The sequence below is a fragment of the Ovis aries genome, chromosome 25 (genome assembly GCF_016772045.2).
Source record: "Ovis aries strain OAR_USU_Benz2616 breed Rambouillet chromosome 25, ARS-UI_Ramb_v3.0, whole genome shotgun sequence".
Lineage (NCBI taxonomy): Eukaryota > Metazoa > Chordata > Mammalia > Artiodactyla > Bovidae > Ovis > Ovis aries.
In genome coordinates, this window is record NC_056078.1 from 13,133,225 (window position 1) to 13,153,609 (window position 20,385).

The following is a 20,385-nucleotide window of genomic DNA, read 5'->3' on the forward strand; positions in this document are numbered from 1 at the left end:
AAACTTCATAATATGCATATCCTGCAAAAAACAAACTCTAACCCAAGAGTGTGTCCGATCAAAATAGTCATAAATATGGGAGACTGTTCCAAACAGCACATCTTATATAAAACCATAAATTGTGGCTAATGACTCAATGTATGTAGCACCAGAAACTAAAGACCTCTAGCTATGAATAGGTGCCACCCTGGTATAAAGGAACAGCAGGGGATTACATACTGATGAATAGAAAAAAAGTCACAGGAAAATTGGAACTCTATGTTTCTATTTTAGTTTCTAGTCACCATTTCCACTCATGTGTTTAATGTTTTTAAATTTGATTTTTAATTTAGCCTTGTTATAAGAAACACAAGGGAAATCATAGTGCTAAATTTAAAATTCACACTGTTTAACACAGCAGTATTAAATTCAACCACCCAAGTCATTTTACTATTTGTTGGTGAGTATATAGTCTGTGCCAGTCATTGTGAAAAAGTCTTTTTATTTTAAGAAAAAAATTTAGTTAACAAAAAAATTTAACAAGTTTCACTTAGCAAAATACACCCGAAAGGAAATCACAGTACAAAGAAAGTTTTTAAGTCAAGGCCTCACCAATTCCTACAGTATTAGTAATGTGTCTCAATTTTCAAAACTAACTTTTAAAAAGCTTAAACTTAACCTAAGAGATTTTAAATGAAAATAAACTAGAATGAACAAACATGAGAAATGTCCTCTTTGAATTAGGGATCTAGCACCTTGAGTTTTCCAAAAAAGCACGCCTCCCCAATGTGTTCACGATGATGTGGTGTAAAAGATCCACATTTAACATACTTAAATCTACTTTAAACTCAGATAACATCACTCCAGAAGTACACTACCAAAATGTTAATTGAGAAAAGCTGAAAATAGTTTTAGTTTACTCAATATCACATGCTAGAAGAAAGTTTGCATGAGAAAACACTGAAGAGGTAATTTTTTAATCCAGATTTCACAAACTCATGGTGCAAAATGGGTCCCATAGCTTCCTCTAGAGTAATAACTGCTTTTCACTGCTTGTTGGCTGCCTGTGAAAATTTGACTGAAATAACTCAAAAGCTACTAACAAAACTAGTCATATCCACCCATGCTGTTCTGGCCACCATAGCCAGCCCCGTAACAGCCGCTCACAGACTGGCTCTCAAGGCCACTGTAAGTGGACTGGGTTGACACCCCCATGCCCTGCATCATCTGGCTGCTATATGCCCCGTTGCTGGCCCCTGTTGTGGAATTCAAGAAAAGTTCTATGTATCGATGTTGCATGTTGGCCCTGTCTTTGGACATGGCCGCCACGGCTTCTTCATGAGTGGCAAATTCAACATCAGCTTCGCCGGTCACTCTTCCATCAGGGCCAATCTCGATGTGGACTCTCACAGGGTTGAGCGGGGAGAAGAAGTTGTAAATGTCGTTCTCTGTGGCTTTGTAGGGCAGACCTCTCATGTGGACGCAGTGTCCAGTGGTGCTCTGGACAGTGAACTCTCCATCTCCATACCGGTGGTCGTACATTCCGGAGAGACAGTAACTGAGGTCTCTCCCAAACAGGTCGGTGGTGAAGCCATAGCCATCACTGAGGCCGCTGTACTCCTCATAACCCCCATAGCCTGCACTGTAGGCACCAGACCTCATCCTCTCCAGGCCTGCCTGCTTGACGATGCCAATATACCTCCTGGCTGTGCCAGGGCGGTCATAGGGCCCTGGCCGCTGCACTGACATGAACTTCAGTGGGGGATCCGAGTATGACCTAACTTCTTCCTGACTGCTCTTGAACACCTCAATATACCTGTGCCCTATTCTCTCCTTGTGCTTCCCTAGAGCCTTCTCTGCTAACTCCTGTGAGGCAAACTGCACAAAGGCTTCCCCTGTAATCTTGCCCTCGGGGTCCACAGGCAATGTGATCCCGTTTGGCACGATTTCCAACCCTGAGAAGAACTGAATGATCTCTTCCTTGGTGCATCCAAACGGGAGTCCTCGAAGTCGCACGAAACCATCGTTGGCAGTGTCAGCACTGTTTGGACCACTGTGCTTCAACACCCAATCCATCTCGGTTCTGTGGGACTTGAACACTTCAATGTACCGATGTCCCATGCTTTCCCTGTCTTTTTTAAGGGCCAATTTTACATCATCTTCTGATTCAAGTTCAACAAAAGCCTCACCACTCTGCCTGCCTTCTCTAGTGTAGATAAAATGAACACCTGCGACCCCGTCATGGATCGTGCAGTCGGAGAGGAAATTCTGCACATCCTCAACAGAGCAGGACCAGGGCAGGCCACGGAGCTTGACCACAAAGCCTTCACCTCCCTCAGGGCCCAACATCATGGACACTCGACAGAGCAGACGTCAAACAAGCCCGGGTGCAGCTTTGTGTGGCTGAAAAGAAAGCAAAGACTACATAAATTTTCATTTAATATGTTTAACAAGAATATGAAACTAAAGGAAAACAGACTGCATTACTGCAATCACTAAAGTAAAAGGCAAGACAGTAGGTGAGAAGTCCTATTGTCTACTCAAAACCCCAATCAAGCGCATGGTAAAATTAAGACATATCCAAACAAACACGTAAGTCCATCAGCAGAGTATCAGTTATATGAGATGCAAACATAGAAATCAAACTATATGCCTCTCAGTTTCACACTGCCATGGCCTGGGTTCAATCCCTAGTGCCATAAGCAGCACAGCATGACCCCCCCCCCAAAAAACAAAATAAAACACATTACGTTGTTCAATGCAACACATACATCGCTGTGTTTCACTGAGGGACTAGAAATGGAATAGACTCTTCATTGTACAAGAGGCATGACAGGTGCCCCTCCTGACAAAGTGCCATGAAGTATAAGTGGCATCTGACACCCAGAGTCCAAGCTGAAAAAAGAGTAAAGGTCAAATCCATGTCGAAGGGCAGCATTTTGAAAAGCAGGAGCTGAGTCAGACACCAATATACGAATAACACAGACAATAAAAATACAGATAAGGCCAAAAATATATTCAGAACAGGCACAAGTATACAAAAGTTGTTTTATCGAATTGCCATTTGATATCAAGTATAACAGATGTAGCTATTAAGTCAGTGGTAAAAGGTGCCTTTTCAAAAAAATCTAGGCACATTATCACGCAGAAAGATGAAACAGAATCTTACCTCAGATGAATCCTAAAACTATCTCAAATGGCATGACATATTTACACTATTAGAGCAAAACATGGACAGATTTCTAAAAACCCCACAAAACCAGAAAGCATGAATGGTAAGAAAAAGAAAAGAAAACTGGTTTAACAGAGACCTGGTGAAGCAAATCAGAGCAAGTTCTAGAAATTTATAAACAAGGGAGTTGCTTCTTCTGTAGCTGAGCTCTTATCTGTGGCTCTGCCCTGGTCAACTCCACCCACCCCAAGGAATCTCCATCTTCATACAAACTTCACTGAACACTACTTTCCTTATCAATTAAGGAGATTTTCTCATTTCTAATCACCCCCTAGGATACTATCTTTCCTTATACCAACTTGCCTCCAGCTACTTGGCTTTGCTTTCCCTTTCAGTGAAATCTCATCCTCAAAAAGGCTTCTTACACGTCCTTCCCTACCCTACCATTAAACTAGGGCACATGTCACTCTGCCAAGGATCTCCATGGCAAGAAAAGAAACATTTTCTTATCTCCATCTCTTCTGTGCCCACAGGATTTAACCATTCTCGCTGGAAATCCTTTCTCCTCTTGGCTCTTGGTTTTCCTGTTAATTCCTTAGGTACTCTGCCTCTTTGAGTCCTTCACCAAGGTTTAACCATACACAATCACTGGCCCCATTTTTGCAGGTAACCTCACCTGATCCTTGTATTTCCAGCGTCAATTCTGGGCTCAGGACACACAGGTTCCTAGACTTAAGATTTCCCCGAGGCCAAGACTGGCCTAGACAAACTCCATTCCATAGTTCAACCTATGTACCACAAATCAACACCACTTTTTTCTGAAACTCTTCTATAGTATCCTGAAGCATAAATGGCCTTACTTGCCATCCAAAGGCTCTAGAATGAAACTGAAGCAATCTCTGAACAACTTGCAAGCCCTTAAATCTAATGAGCTCATTATTTCCTTGTGGGGGGTGATCCCATTCTCCACCCTAATCCTACTCCTAATCCATGCCTAAATTCTATTCAGTAATTCTTGACTCCAGCAAGTATAGAGATTTCTCCTATCTTGGTCCTTAGCATACTGCTTGAATATCAAATCATCATCATCTCTGTGCATCACCTTCATCCCTTTCTACTTCCAGTACCAACAAGCCCTTTCCAAGACATTCACATCTACAACTTTTCCAGTCCTTCCTACCAGCCCAATCTGTAGCTCTCTTGAGTGTAATTTTATGTCATTCTACTGTTTCAACACCTCAGTGGCTCCCCACTGTCTGGAACACAAATCATAGGGCCAAGGGGGTGCTCAGGCCTTGAAACTTTGACCTGAAACACACTTGCATTAGAAAGCAAACAAACCTTTATTCCTGTATTTCTGTGCCGGAAATGTGGCAGGCTCTCTGTTCCACTGGAATTGACACATGTAGTAATTATCTGTCTGAAGATAGCCCACCCAATCTTCTGTCTAGCTAAATCCCACTAATCCTTATACTCTCAGCTTAAATTTAACTTTTCCACAAGACTTTCTCCCCCCTCCACCCCCCGCAAATTAAATCTATAGTTCTATGATCCCAGAGCATTCTAGGGAAACAATTCATAATTTGTTTAAAACTCTTTGCAACTGCGTTGAGAGGCTAGTAGCAACAGACTTATCTGTTCAGTAGGTCACTGTAGTCCCACCCCCAGCACAGCAGGCCCAAGATTAGCAAGAGATTAACTGATGGCCACGTGGGGCCAACACTACCTTCTAGAATATGGCAGTCTGGTTAGGTTAAAAAAGACAAGCAGAAGGGGGGAGGGGAAGACAGGAAGCATAAAAGAACAAATATTTAAGAATTATTTAAAGTGCCCAAAACAGAAATTATAAAGCAAAAAAAGCACTTTTCCAAAACACATATGTACTTCTAATACATAGAGCAATATCCTTACTGTTGACCTCAGAATCCTCTAGATTTGGATTCTTCGCAGACTTTCAGTACTTAGAATATTAAATAAAACTTGTGAAAATAAGAGCTGGCTTTCTGCTCAACGTTAGATTTACAGCTAGTGAAAAAAAAATCTTAACTCAGGAAGTTTTCTGCATCAAGAAATGAATTATAAACTGAGAGATTTTCTTAAAATAGCTCACCTTAAAGAACACCGGGGGATGCCCACAGTCGAAGACACTCCAGGTAGGTAACGAATCGTCCTAAAAAAGAGCGACAAGGAAATTTTATCTTAATGCCCCAGCACTCCCGGAGCAAGCAGAGGCAGCAATCCCCTGGCTGGGACCGGCTCTGAGCTCCTCTCCAGTAAAGTGAGAGCCGAGGCTGTGGCAAGCCGTTTTTAAGCGCCAGGTTGCCTTAAAGAAAGTACACTCCCGCCCCACCCCACCAGCTTTGGAAAGGTTTATCTTTTTCATAGGGTAATACAGATAATAACAGCCTGGAACCATCCCACTTGCCCTGAAAAGATTTACTCAGAAGGCGCGTTCCCTACAGAAAACCCTAACCGTGGTTAAGAAAATTTAAATATCTAGAGTGGGAGGCGCACCTCCTGGGCGGGGCTGCGGGGAGGAGCGGTTCCCGGAAGCAGAAGGCGGGCCGAGCAGGCAGGAGAGGAGTCGGGCCGCTGATCAGCACTTGAGACCTGGCCGAGTTCACAATGATGTGCTCCGGGCAAAAGTAGTTTGCTATAACTGTCGTTAACAGTATTTACAATTTGCAAACATCCCTGGAGATCTGAGTGGAGATATTAAAAAGATTTTCCTTCCCTGTTTTTAATAATTTCATTGAGACCTGTATTTGATATATAACGTTGCTCTTTTAACTGAGAATGAGGGGAGGTAGTGTTGAAATGTTTTAAAATAGGAAAAACATCAATCTACCATCAACCACAGCCACAGAATAAAGCTGTCCGCAGAAGACTTTGCTACGTCCAGCGAATTCGTTTGAGAACTAAAGCACATTCTTAGTTTTAGAACCACAGAATTGAGAAAAGTCAGTTTCTCTAAGCCTGTTGCCATAGACAGTGCCTGTCTTGCCTTATTAGCATCCTCTATTACATGAGATACTACTTTGGGGAGCAAAACCTATATAAAGTACTACAATTTAAGAAGTTAACAGTTTCAAGTTCTCTAGACGAGGGTTTTCAAGAAGCTTCATCAACTGTCCTTCTCCACTACCCTCAGAAAAGAGTACAATCTAAAGGGTAGAGAGCCTGGTCATCTTAGTGGTCTGAATTCCTTGCCTGGGTTTATCACCCTGCTACCTGCTCATTCCAGTGTGGTCCGCAGACCAAAAGCCCCTGCCACGCAAACCCAGGGGCGGTCAGACGCGAGGAAACCGATTCCCACGTGGCTGAACTATGGCGCACACATGTTCAAGCGTAAAGAATACATATACACTGGTCTCCCACCCGGCTCCCCGACAGCCAGTCGACACCACTGGGGCCAAGTGTTACAAAACACTACTCATGAGTCCAACACCTGGAGACTCATTTTGCACAACTCCACCCCCCTGCCCGCAACTGTCTATGACATGAGCACACGGACCACCCAAGGATCTTGTTAAAAGGCAGATTCTAAAACAATAGATCTGGGCCGGGGCCGAGATTCAACATTATCTAACTGCTCCCAGGAGGTATTCCAGAACGAGTTCTACCTCACTCTACTATACTGGTTAGGCAAGATTTAGTTCAGATCCAGGTAGACCCATCAAGATAAAAAGGGCGCACCTCCAGCGCCCGACTGATTAGGTTTATCTACGAAGTACACAGGGTGGCTGAAACTGCGCCCCCACCGTTCCTATTCAGGGCCTGGAACTCAGAAGCTCCCTGGCTTCACCCTGTTTTATCCGTGTCCCAGTGAGGCCTGAAAAGCATTTTCGCCCTTACTTAAAAATGAATTTTAACCTACAGTTGGCAGCACGCACAGACTGGTAGGTTGCCTTAATTAATCAGAAAGTTCTACCTCTTAAATCACAGTCCGCGGGAGACGCCGCCTCAGGATTACGCAGTTGACTCTGCCCTAAAACTTACCGCTGAAGAGAGCAGGACCGATTTCTATTTTCAACCAGCAAGCGCAGTTTACAGCCAAAGGACCCCCAACTCCACCCGAAGCTTAAAAACGCAGAAGATTCCGCGGAAAGGCCAGGTGCACCTCCTTTTGTTATCAACCTGAAATTGAAACTCAACTGGCTGGGGGCAAACGCTTCGTACCAGGCTTCAAAGTGCGCTCTCAAGCTCGCGGCCGCGGGCCGCCAGGGGCGCGTCTGAGCGATTTCGGCGGGAAGCGCGGTATCAGTCCCGGACGCTAGGCTCCTGGCGGGGGGACTGGGACGTGAAGGGGTTCGCTCGGCCTCCAACCGCCGATCCGACAGCCTTGGGTCGGCAAAGCCCTACAGGAAGGCCCGACGACAGGGCGCCCCATCCACGGGCCTGGGCGGGGTCAGCGGGAGCTTCCGGGGCGGGGCGAACTACGGGTTGGGGGAGGGAGAGGCTTCCCGGGCTGCGCGAGGTGGGGGGAGGGGAAGGTCACGCGACGTAGGCTCCCGTGGCCCGGGGTGGGAGGGGGCTCCCAGGCCAGCGGGGACTCACTAGGGTGGCAGAGTTTTCAGGCCGTAGAGAGAGACGAAAGTCTTCGCGGCGAAGTGGGAAAGAGTTCTCCGGCCCGGGCTTCCCGGAGCCGCGGGGGAGGGCAGGCGGAGCTCTCGAATCCGAGGGGCTCCGAGGAGGCGCGAGGAAGAGTTCCCGGGACCCGAGGGGGGCGGGCGGCTCCCGGGGCTGGGGGCGGAGCTCCCGGGTCGGGTCGAGGGGACTTCCTGGGGACGCCGGGTAGGTGGGGGAGGGGGAGTTCCTGGGGCAGCGAGGAGGGGGCAGAAAGAGTTCCTGGGGTAGGGGGCGGCTGCGCGGGAGGAGGTAGGGGAATTCCAAGGAGCCACGGGGGCCGGGGGAAGTGCGGGCGGGGGTCGTCCGCTCGCGGCGGCTCACCACGACGGGTCCGGGGCCTGGAGTGCGGAAGGCCGGCGCACGGGGCTGCGTCCCGGAGGCAGAGGCCGCGTGACTGCGAGGGCGGCGAGCCGGACGTGGGTCACGGGGTGTAAAGGAGGAAGTGCCACCGGCGGGCCCGCCAAGATGTCACCAATGGAAACGCGTCCTGCAGGTGCGGCCCGCGCGGTCGGCCAAGGCAGGAAGTGGGAGGAGGGAAAAAAAGCAACGAGGAAGACCGTTCGGAGTGAGCTCTCAGGAGAGGTGCCAGGGTAGAGAAAAGTCCAGAGTACGGGCGGAGGGGAGGGGAGGAGTAGCCATCACCACCCTTACGGAGAAACCGTAAAAAAAAAAAAAAAAAAAAACACACAAACAACCAAAAAACTCTTTAAGGCAGGAAAGAATGCCGAATGAAAACTAATGAACAAAAGGTAGAACCCTCTTTGTATATACAGTACCTTTTTTGTAGATTTGAGCACAGTCATATAACTATTTTCTCAGTTTTAAAGGATTAATTTTAAAACTCGCAATTCTTAAACTTTACAACCTAGCAAGCAATTACATTTTATGAACACCTGAATATTAATTCAAATGAACTGGAAAACAATTATAAGGCAATTGCAGTAATGTTAGCAGTGACTTGAATTTATATGAAGAAACTATAAAATTTTAGTTTTAGCTTTGTTGCTGTGATTTTTTTAAAAGTCGTTAGAGATTCGTATGATTGTCTAGAATCTTTCTAAATAATCTGAGTGGTGGGAGTCAGAACGGACAAAACAACATGGGCCACGATTTACTAATTGTTGAAGCTGAGGGATGGGTACATGGGAGTTTTATACTGTTGTCTTTACTTTTGTGTACGTTTAATATTTTTAGTAATAAAGTTTTTAATGAAGTAATAAAGAATCTTACTAGAGATAACAAATTACAGAATTTATAGGGGAAAGGAACCGTACTAAGTGAGAACGTGATAATGCAGTCTGCAAAGACTCTGGGAAACTGGACAAGCACAACAGCCGGTCCTTCAACAAGACAGCTTCAAGGGAACACTTACTGAATAAAAGAAAACTTAAAAGAATTATCAAGGATTCACAATATATGGGAAATATATGGATCTTGATTCAAACAAATTGGTAAGCATAGGACAGTTTAGGAAATACCTGAACACTGACTAGAAACTTGATATTATTTTATTTACTTAGGTAATGGAATTAGTTATCCTAAAACGAAAGGCATTCGTTTTTAGAGATACATTTTTAAATGTTTGTGGGTGAAATGGTGTGATGGCTGGGATCTGCCTCAAAATTCTCTCTCAAAAAATTATCTCTAAATAGAAAGTAAATGGGGGATGTAGAGAAAAACTGTCCACAACTGGTAGCTATTGAAGCTGGGTGATAAGATTTAAAATGCAGCTATCCCACGGAAATGAGAAAGACACTAAAAACTCATACATTCAAGAGAGACTACTCTGACGAAAAATTAAGCCATAAAACGGGCTTCTTTTGGGAAAGAGTTATCTACAGAGATGAGTACCCTGACTGCTTCCTGAGCATTTATTTCACTTTTCTCTCACTTCCTAAAATCCCCGTCAAAACGTATTCTTGGTAATTTACACGACTGACATCCTTTTTCGCACTTTTTTCAATGTATTTGTTTCAGTTTAGCAGCGTTATATATGCTTTCTTGGCTTAACTGGTTGATGACACTGGCTAGCTTAGCGTTAATAATTGATCAGTCACGATAGGGTTCCTGCCCAGTGAAGGAACAACATGTACAGAATACACAGGGGAAAGTACTGGGACAGAAAACACCCCAGAACACCTGCAGCCAGGACTGAGGTCCATGAGGGAAGCAGAGCAAGATTCTCCCAAAGCCCTGAAGGCCTGATACCGTATTTTAGACTATTTATTCTAAGACCAATGGAAACGAGTTTTGCTTTCCAACAGAACAATCTAGCTGCTCTCTGGAAAATGAATGATGGGAACAGATGCATGGAAACTAGATGGGATGAAATAAGTCAAATTTTGGAAGAACTGATGATACTCTGCAACAAAAACATTGTGGAAACTCAAGTGTGTCAAAGGATTTGAGTGATAAGCAGCAGGATAAAATTTACTCAATCTCAAGTCATTCATTAACCTAGAAATACTGTGCACTACAAGATCCAGCTACTGTGCTAAGTCCACAGAACAGTGGACCAGGAATCAATAAAGAATAAACATGTGATGACAAATTCTGAAATAACCCCAAATTAGAAAATGGGGGCCAACTCATAGGGATTCTGAGGAAGTGACATTTACACAGATCAGAAGCATGAACAGGGGTGGAAATGTTAAAACGTTTTTACCCTGGTATACAGGTAAGATTTTAAAATGTAGTCATTTGTTAGGATATGCTTTGGTGTTAGTTGCTTTGTAAAAATATTTTTAATTGGTAGTGAATCCTTTTAATCACTCTATTCAGTTCTTACTAAATTCAAAAATGAAGAAAAATGTTTAAGATACAAACTAATATGAAATAATAAGGTCCTACTGTACAGCACAAGGAAGTACACTTAATATTCTGTAATAAATTATAATGGGAAGGAATATGAAAAGGTGTATATATATAGAGATGAATCACTTTTCTGTACACCAGAAACTAACACAATATTGTAAATTAACTTCAATTAAAAAAGAGAAAAGCTATAGATGGGTGATTAAAATACACTGACACTTTGTTTGCCACTATATTTTCATATGTCAAAGAGGATATGTCATAATTTGAAAGCAACAGGAAGGCTGTTTTCCATTATCTTTAGACTATTAGGCTCTTTACTGTAGGTAAATAATTTATTACTGGGGTAATAAAACACTGTTTTCCCCAGTGTTCATTTCTCAAAAGCTGTGTTAACTAAAAAGCAAAAATAGTGTAATATACTGTTAGGTAAATCATATCTATAATGTTTGTGTTGAACACAAGGACAGTTTTTTAGCCAACATAAAACAAGAAGTCGTTCCATGATATTGACTGCATTTTGATGGTGACTCAAGAATCAATATCTCAAGTTAGAACAGAAAAAATAGCAGGTGTGGCAGTTCATAAAAAAGAGACACTACATCTCCAGTGCTAAAATCTGTTCTCAACAGAGGGACATATCTATCACCTGTATTAACAAATGCCCAGTCCATTCAGGAGGTCTGGAACTTCCTCGTGGGACCAGGTGGAGAGCTGACACCTTGTCAGATCACCTGCAGCTGCCGCAGGAATGGAGGCAGTTATAGCTCCTGGTGCTCAATGTTCACTGCTCAGGACCACAAGCACACTATGCCAGGGGAGTGGAGAGCAGAGCCAAGAGCAGCAAGGGGCAGGGACTATGTACTTGAGAGGGGCTCCAGCAACAGTAATACAAGCCGGTGAACAGCTCAGGTGAACAGCTCAGAACAGTTTTCTAGGAAAAAGAAATACTGCACTAACCTTCAGTAAATATTTTAACAGAAAAAAATTCAGATACTTGATTACAGAATGAAACATTTTCCAGTGCTAAAATCTGAGTTCTGATTTATAGTTAATAATGAAAGAAAGGTTATAGTTCCCCACAGATACTTTAAAAACACACAAACCAAGCATATGTTAGTAAACTCCTAAATTTAAAGTACAAAGGAAAACTGCTTTGAAAAAAAAGAACAGGTTAGGTACAAAGGATAAAAATAGAGTAGCCCGTAGTGCTTGAAATGTGGCAAGAACAAACTGAGATGTGCCCCAAGTGATAACATTTAGTACATATACAATGAATTGCAGGGAATTCCCCGATGGTCCAGTGGTTATGATCCTACTTGCTTGCTCACTTGCTGAGGGTGAGGGTTCAGTCAACTAGTTGGGAAATTAAGGTCTCAGAAGTCTTAAAGTGCAGCCAAAAAAGGAAAAAAAAATACTTATTACATATTTCTGCAATGTGGGAGACCCGGGTTTGATCCCTGAGTTGGGAAGATTCCCTTGGAGAAGGAAACGGCAATCGACTCCAGTGTTCTTGCCTGGAAAATCCCATGGACAGAGGAGCCTGGCAGGCTACAGTCCATGAGGTCACAATGAGTCAGACACGACTGAAAACTTCACTTTCTATTTTTTCATTATGCATTGAAGTGATATTTTGGATGTTTTGAACTAATCACAATATATTAAAATAAACTATTAAAACATTTCTCAACTCATTCTACAAGACCAGTATTAATTATGCCTGTTATGGGCTGAACATTATGCCCCCATAATTCTTATGTTAAAGATACCCCCAGTACCTCAGAATGTGACCAGACTTGGATATATTTATAGAGACAGCTAAAGTAAAAATGACATCATTAATGTGGTCTGTATTCCAAAATGAAGAAGGGGCAATTTGGACACAGAAAGCAGAAGGAAGACAGCCACCTAAAAACCAAACAGAGAGGTCTGTAACATATCCTTCATATATCCCTCAAGCTTCTCAAGAGGGAACCAAACCTGCTGATACCATGATGCAGGACTTCTAGCCTTCAGTATTATGGCACAATAAAATTCTGTTTAAGCCACCAAGTCTGTAGGACTTTTGTTATGGCAGCCCTAGCAAATTAATACACTTGTAGATGGCAAAACCAGACAGACATCACAAGATAACCCCCTAAGGGCATAAATGCAAAATTCCAACAAAATACTAACAAACTGAATCCAGCAACCTATAAAAAAGGTTATATGCCATAATGAAGTGGAATTTATTCCAGGAATGTTTCAACATAATATGTACTGGGCCATATGTAGCCACATGGATAGACCTAGAGACTATCATACTAAGTGAAGCCAGACAAAGACAAATATGATACTGCTTATAGGTAGACGCTAAAAACAAAACACACAAAGCAGAAAGAAGGTTCACAGACATAGAAAATAAACTTATACCAAAAGAAGGGGGTGTAAATTAGGAGGATGGAATTAACATACACATAAATGAAATAGATAAACAACAAGGACCTAACTACACAGCACAGGAAACTATACTCAATAGTTTGTAATCACCTTGAAGGAAAAAGAATATACACATGAATAACTGAATCACTGTGCTTACATCTGAATTAACATATTATAAATCAACTATAATTAACCAAACAAAAACATACTGGAATTAGTGGTGATGGCTTTTTACAACTTTGTGAATTAAAAAAACACCCTCTGAATTGTACTCTTTAAAAAGGTGAACTGTATGGTATGTGAATTATATCAAAATGGAAAAAGAAAAGCATTTATATCATAATTCTAAATGGCACCACACTCCAGTACTCTTGCCTGGAAAATCCCATGGACGGAGGAGCCTAGTAGGCTGCAGTCCATGGGGTCGCTAAGAGTCAGACACAACTGAGCGGCTTCATGTTCACTTTTCACTTTCCTGCATTGGAGAAGGAAATGGCAACGCACTCCAGTGTTCTTGCCTGGAGAATCCCAGGGATGGGGGAGACTGGTGGGCTGCCGTCTATGGGGTTGCACAGAGTCGGACACAACTGAAGCGACTTAGCAGCAGTAGCAGCAGAAAAGACCTCAATCAGGGTGAAGATGAAGACTGGAGATGTGAATTGTGGACCATCCTGCATGCAGATAAACTTAAAAGGAGAGAATGTGGTAGGAATTTCTAATATTTATATAGTCAGGACTTTTGAAAAGGCATACTGTAAGAGAAACATAATAGTTTAGAATTTTTTCATTCTCGTCATTTTTCTCTTAAATGAGTATCAATTTTTGTGTCATTTCAGAGATCTTTCTCCTGGCCCAAGGCCATACGGACATTTTTTAAACTTAAAGGCTCTAAAAAGAAAAAGAAAAAAAAAAAACAAAAACTTAAAGGCTGTTGTTTTTATCTACATTTTTAAACGTTTTAATCTACAATAAACTTGGAATTGATTTTTCCAAGAGTTTTAGAATTAAGTTTATCCAGTTTCACAGGCTAATTTCACTCCAGAACTCACATGAAAAATTCCTACATAAACATGAAACAACCAAATCTAATACACAAGCTACTTAATACGTCATGATCAAGTTGGATTTATTCCAAGAATCCTACCGTAATTCATTTCAAAGTCAATCACTGATGATGTCACATTAGCATCTTAATGAAGGTAAAACAGGAGTCACCTAAGAATTTTTCATGTTTCTAAGAAATGCTAAGAAATATCCTAAATTACAAAATTCCTCTTCACACTGGCAGTAAAGAACTTGCCTGATTATGACTCACATATAGGGTTACAAATATACACACATTAAAAAAAAAAAACAAAAACACAACCACCCAACCTAAACATCTTATGCATGGCTAATAATAGCATGTGACATAATACCACTGCAAAAATACCACTGATAACATGGGAAAGACATTTGCAATTTATTCCCCAAAAGTGTTAATATCTTTAAACATATAGAGAGCTTCTAAAAAGAGAAACAAAGTCTAACAGTCCAAAAAAATTTTAAAAGGCTAGAGATATTGACAATTGATAGAAAAAGAAATGCCCTTGAACATGAAAAGATGCTCATCACCATGTAAGATAAATTAGAATTGTAAATGAAGCATTGCAGCACTATTTCTAATAGGAAAAGACTAGAACAATCCAATTGCCCATCACTAGAGGTCCAGTTGAATGAACTTTGATGGATCCACTTAAGTATTGTATCTTAAACTCAGCAAGCCAAAGACCATGAAGTTGAGTCAAGAAAGTCAGGAACCAATCTTAAGGGCACTCCCATTAGCCAAAAATTGAATAATGTGAGCATCAAAGAGAATAAAAGCTACAATGGATTAAAACACATCCTCTATGATAAAATCCATGACTTCATAAAGAGACCAGAAAAATTACTGATTTTGGCACATACTAAAGATTCAATTCATTACACTAGATATTGATAAATATAAAAAAGAAATCAAAACCTTAACCTGCTTTTTATAAAAGTACTTAACTTGCCTTTTATAAAAGCACATCTTAGAATAATTGTATGATAAAGAAAATTTCCTCTTTATAGGAGCACTCCTGCTACTAAGGAGGAATACTGAATTAAAATATCACAGATATGGAAATAATTAACAAAACAATGCATCTAGAGAACATTCAACAGCTGCTAACATCACAAAGGACACCAACCAATATGTGCCTCTGGCAGGAGTACAAAACACCTCCAATAAAATATTTTAAAAAATCTCAAGGGAATCAGAACAGCATATAGAGGTTAACTAACATTATAAAGGAAATGCAGAGGACAGGGACTCAAACAACTAACTCCATGGGAATGTAGTCAGAAAAACTCAGTGTGTGGGAAAAGAATTCTACATGAGACCCAAAACCTGACTTCTACATAAGAAACTTTAAGAATAGAAAACCTTTAGAGCCGCACTAATAAGAGAGCCTCTTGTCACAACTGAAATGTGGCTGGTGCAAATTGAGATGTGCTATAAAATAAGCACGCACTGGATTCTGAAAGCTTAGCTCAGAAAAACAGCATGAAAACTTATTACAGGACGAAGTGATATTTTGGATCTATTTAAAGTAAATACATATCACATTAAACTAAATTACCAAAGTGAACTGTTTCTTTTCATCAGAAAATGTTAAATTATGTGACCTGCATTGTATTTCTATTGGAGAGTGCTGCTCTAGCTTAAAATATAACTTATGAGGTAAATTTCCTGGTGGTCCAGTGGCTAAGACATGGTGCTACCAAAGCAGGGGGACCAGGTTCCATCACTGGTCAGAAAACTAGATCCTGCATGCAGCACCCCAGCAGAGCCAAATAATTTAAAAGACAAACACAAACTCAAGAGATATTTATCTAACAAATATATAATGAACTTGTGGTGTGGATCCCCAATCAAACCAACCAGCTATATAAAAATATTACACAATCAGGTACATGTCAACACTGAGTATTAGGTGATATCAAGGAATTATTATTTTTTAGGTGTGATAATGGTACTGCGGTTATATATTATAAGTCTTTAGAAATACAAGGTTATGAATAAAAATCTTACTATGCCAGGCTGGTCTTGAATGAGCCTGGCTCTCCCTCTGCCCCATTTTCTGTCTTCCTCAAGAACCTTTGTGGCAGCTAATTAGGGGCAGGGGCCCTGGTAGAAGACAAGCCGTCAGGCAGACCTTTGTCCCGGTCCCACCTATATCCCTTAAGACACATCTGTACGATGACAACACAGTAATAATTCCCTGCAAACTGGTCATGAGCATGCGATTAGAAAATGTGGAAAAACACCTAGCTCTGTGTGTGGATCCAGTTAAGGATCACTTAATGTGTTTCTACAAAGAATCTGAGAACCAGAGCTCAGATTGGAGAGGGCAGGTTGGTGGTAAAGTCAGCTTTGTGGAAGGTGGCCCCCTCCCACTTCTGTAGTCTCTTCAGGCACCGACTCCAAATGGCACGCACCCCTTGTCTCCACACCCTCCCTCAGTTTCGGCCACAACAAGGACTAACTCTCCTCAAATCAACTCACATTTTACAGTTATTTTATGTTTAAAGGGAGCTCTGTAACAACAGTACTCAAGTGAAAACCAGTCACTTGCCAGTTAAAGAGAAAAGCAACAAAAAGCAAATAATACAAAAAGAACGTTACTAAAATAAACGTTAAAAAACAGACACCGTAAAACGGAAATAAAAAACCGAATCAACTTACAGAGAATGCACACAGGAAGATGAGATCCCCCAAGGCAAAGGATGAACCTGCTTAACATCCGTAATAAAGCGATCTCTCTCAATATTCATTAAGTGCAGAAATTACTTTAAAATGAAAAGAGAAAAACTGCCTAAAAATTAGCACTGAAAACATCACTGATAGGCCCTAATAGGTTTTTATCTGACCGGAGAACCCGAAACTATTTTCATTTTTACTAGAAATTCAGAAAGTCAACTTTTAAAAACGTGACTGAAATACTGACAATTAGAGTAAAATCGATAGTTTCGATGCTGTTTTTAAAAGATTTGCCGCCTTCAACCCTCCGAGTTCCACGAGGGTCGGACCACGCGAGGCCCGCCCCCAACGCCGGCGGCCTGGGCCCCTCCCCCCGCAGCCGGCGGTTCCCGGAAGCGGCCGCGCCGCACGGCCCCCGTCAGCGTATGGCCGCTCGCGGGCCGCTCTCCCGCCGAGCACCCGTCCGCAGTGGCAGACAGGCTCTCTCCCCACAACCTCAAACACAGTTGTGAAGCATGGTCGTTCGTCTTAGGACCTCCAGGGGAAGAAAACTGCCGAGGGCATCCCAAAGGACGCGGGACTCGCCGGTGCCGGCGTGGTGGGGGCTGGGGGTGCGGCGGCTCTCCAGGGCCTCAAGTTATTTGTTGGGAACCTCTGAGAGCCCTTTTAGAGTACATATTAAAGGGGAGAGGCCCACGGCCCCTCCAACCGTTCAGGTAAAAGACCAGGGTCCAAAGCCGGTCGGGTCCCCGCAACTCGCGGAGCCTCCCCCGGGCCGCCCGGCGCCGCCTTCCGTGAGCCACACGGGAACAGGGAGGGGGAGGTGCAGCGCGAGCAGCGTCCAGAAGTTTCTCGGGCGCAGGCAAGAACGGGCACAAAGTACATTCAAAGATAAAAGTAGTACCGACAAGAAAAAAGAAACGGCCAAATTAAGATAGCTCACCAGAAGTGTGGTCACCAGGCCAAGACAACGAGAACCAGAGTTTCAACCAAAATACAGGCAGGACACCTCCAAGAGCAGGAGACGAATGCAGACGGGGCTCAGGGCACAGAAGCTGCACGGAGAGGAAGAAAAGGCCCCAACGCTCGAAAGTCGAGGCTCGGCGAGCGGGAACGTGGGAGGAGGGAGGAGTCAGGTCCCAACCAGTCTAGTTCAACTCGCGGACGCGTTCAGCCACGTGCAAGTACCGCTTTCATTTTAAAATGACCCTCCTAGAGCGGTTGCCTGGTCTTCCCACCCTACTCCTGCCAGGGGCGCTAGGGCTCTGCTCCCTCTGGAGTCCGCACGAGACTCTCCTTCCCCTTCCCTGCCTCCCAAAGCCCAAACCTCAGCCCCGCCGTCTAGTGCCGGGAATATAAGGCCCGTGACCTCAAATCCACCTCCCCCAAGCCCAAATCAGTCCCGCGGTCCCCACCCTCAGTGGGCCGGGTCCCCTTTCAGTACCCTGTCGGTCCCCGAATACACGGCCCCTGACCTCAGTTCCATTTCCTCCGACTCCAAACCTCAGCCCCGCGGTCCCCAACTACCCCCGTAGGCCCAGACCCCAATCGGTCCCGGGTGTGAGGGCCTTCACCCCAGATCCCGCCTTCGCTGACCCCCAAATCTCAGTCCCTCGACCCTCAATGCCAAGTGCCTCAGTCCCCAGCCGGTCCCTGGTAGGCGAGCCTCGGACGCCGCCTGTCCCACCCCTCACCTCGGGGTCCGAGTCTCCACGCCCCCGCTTTTCTTCACATCCGGCACCTTGGTCGTCCCTCTAAGCACCTAGAGGAGGGTGGAACGCTAGGGACTTGGCAGTTGTGACTGAGGCAGTTGAGGCTTGTTTACCATCACCATGGAAACCCCTGGCAGCGCGCCCCGCGAGGGGGCCCCGAGGGGCGGGTTCAGGCACGCGGCAGGCCCGAGTCCACAACCCCCGCCCGTTGTGCGCACTCGGCGCTTCCGGAAGCCCTAAAGCTCTCAGAGTGCCCTACCCCTCCTCAGCCCCACACCCAAGCACCCAGGAACAGGAGCACCAGGAACTCACGCCCCCGCCCCGCTCCCGGCTGCCGGCGTAACAGCTGGCCGGTTTCCCCGCAGAATCCCACCTGCTTCTCCAACAAGACGCGGCGCAGTCCCACTTCCAAGACGGAGCCGGAAAGACGCAAAGACCGCGGAGGGGCGGGGTCTCCAAGGCGGGCGTCCGGGGGCGGAGCCGCGGGGGCGCTATTGTGACGCTCCCGGAGCGGAGCCGGGGATTGGCCGGCTAGTAGTAGGGCGGGGCAGGGGCGTACGGAGCGGGGGCGCTGCTGAGACGGGAGGTACGGGCGGGGGGCGAGCTCTACAGCATGGTCAGTGGGGACTTTTTGAGCCGCAATAGATACTGACTGGGAGAGTCCCCCAAATATTGAGCCCAAAGGACGCCTGGCCAGGGCAAAAGAAGAAAAAAAGAGTTATTTCCTGCTGAGAATTGAAGAGGGAACCGAGGACACCGGAAACCGATAAAGGCGGCTCCGAGGGCAGGGTTTAGAGAGGGATTAGCAAGTTGACCTGGGGTTGCTCAACTGATTCTTTCTTAGGCTTAGAAGCCCCAGGGTTGCTAAAGGTGGCCTTCAGGACCCCGAGGAAAATTAGTTTTCAGTCAGAGCCCCTGAGCTGACTGGCAAGGCGGTAACTGAAATGGCTACCCTGCCTCAGGCAGTGGAGCAGATTCTTTAATGTGTTCTGGGGTTAATAATTACTATTTTATTTTTGGAGCTTCCATAAAGAGGAATATATAAAGGCACTCATCACTGGCTAAGTAGAAGATTATTTTAAAAACCACCAGTTAATAAGGGGGTGCTTGGAATAGGGTCCGATTATGAGTGAAAGTGAAGTGTTAGTTGCTTAGTCGTGTCCAACTCTGCGATCCTGTGGACCATAGCCCGCCAGGATCTTCTATCCCTGGAATTCTCCAGGCAAGAATACTGTAGTGGGTTGCCATTATGAGTAGTTACTATAGAAAAGGAAGGAGCACAGTTTGTCACCAGAAGTTGATTCTAAGGGGAAAAGAAAAGTAAAAGCAAGAGGACTTGAAAATAAAGAGAAAACTGATGAGGCACAATTACAGAAAACAGGTTCTTCAAAACTCAAATAAGTTATTTGTAAGAAATCCAATGACACCATCACAGGTTAGGCTATAGAAAAGTCTGACTCCGGAGAAAAAATGCAAGTAGCTAATCTGAGGCAAATATTCAAATTACACACACACACAAAAGCTTGAGAATTTAGAGACTGAAATCAGGTCCAATAAGACATGTTCCTACAAAGCACTAAGCAGGCCTCTGAGCCATGGGGGCTTTTTGATCCCCTCATCAAGTTTGACAGTTCTCCAGCGTTCATCCATGATGCAGTAATCTTTGAGGCCTTCTGTAAATGAAAGACTGGGGCCTTGGCCTGATGCTGAGCCTCCCCTGCTCCTCTGGAGTCATCGCAGGTGTTCACTTCGATATCTTTTGCAGGTGAGCACCAGCACAGTCATGTGTGGATTTTCTTCCACAGAAAGCTCAGACTTCCACAGATCCCAGACCTTTTCAACAGATGTACATCACATCTCACTAACTGGAAGATGCTTGCCCACAGCTAGTC

At 44.1% G+C, this 20,385-nt stretch overlaps 1 protein-coding gene across 35 annotated transcripts; it reads right to left on the minus strand.

The window, feature by feature from the left end:
- Positions 1 to 464: 464 nt before the first annotated feature.
- On the minus strand, positions 465 to 18,924 carry HNRNPF (heterogeneous nuclear ribonucleoprotein F). Of its 35 annotated transcripts, none has more exons than XM_042241021.1 (9): positions 18,867 to 18,924; positions 18,476 to 18,543; positions 17,725 to 17,836; positions 16,767 to 16,870; positions 8,102 to 8,267; positions 7,151 to 7,288; positions 5,666 to 5,853; positions 5,262 to 5,321; positions 465 to 2,382 (listed from the first exon to the last, which is right to left on the minus strand). In XM_042241021.1, exon 9 carries the CDS (start codon positions 2,329 to 2,331, stop codon positions 1,087 to 1,089), a length of 1,245 nt encoding a protein of 414 aa, XP_042096955.1. In that variant the 5' UTR covers positions 2,332 to 2,382; positions 5,262 to 5,321; positions 5,666 to 5,853; positions 7,151 to 7,288; positions 8,102 to 8,267; positions 16,767 to 16,870; positions 17,725 to 17,836; positions 18,476 to 18,543; positions 18,867 to 18,924; the 3' UTR covers positions 465 to 1,086. The 35 variants fall into 35 exon arrangements, with proteins under 35 accessions (XP_042096955.1, XP_060262503.1, XP_060262501.1 ...); XM_060406520.1 differs by having other exon boundaries at positions 5,666 to 5,761; positions 8,102 to 13,701; XM_060406518.1 differs by having other exon boundaries at positions 5,666 to 5,810; positions 8,102 to 13,701.
- Positions 18,925 to 20,385: the final 1,461 nt, after the last annotated feature.

What these genes read in the sequence shown, in the direction of transcription:
- HNRNPF (XM_027962437.2), bottom strand. Translation starts at nt 2,331, where the DNA reads ATGATGTTGGGCCCTGAGGGAGGTGAAGGCTTTGTGGTCAAGCTCCGT.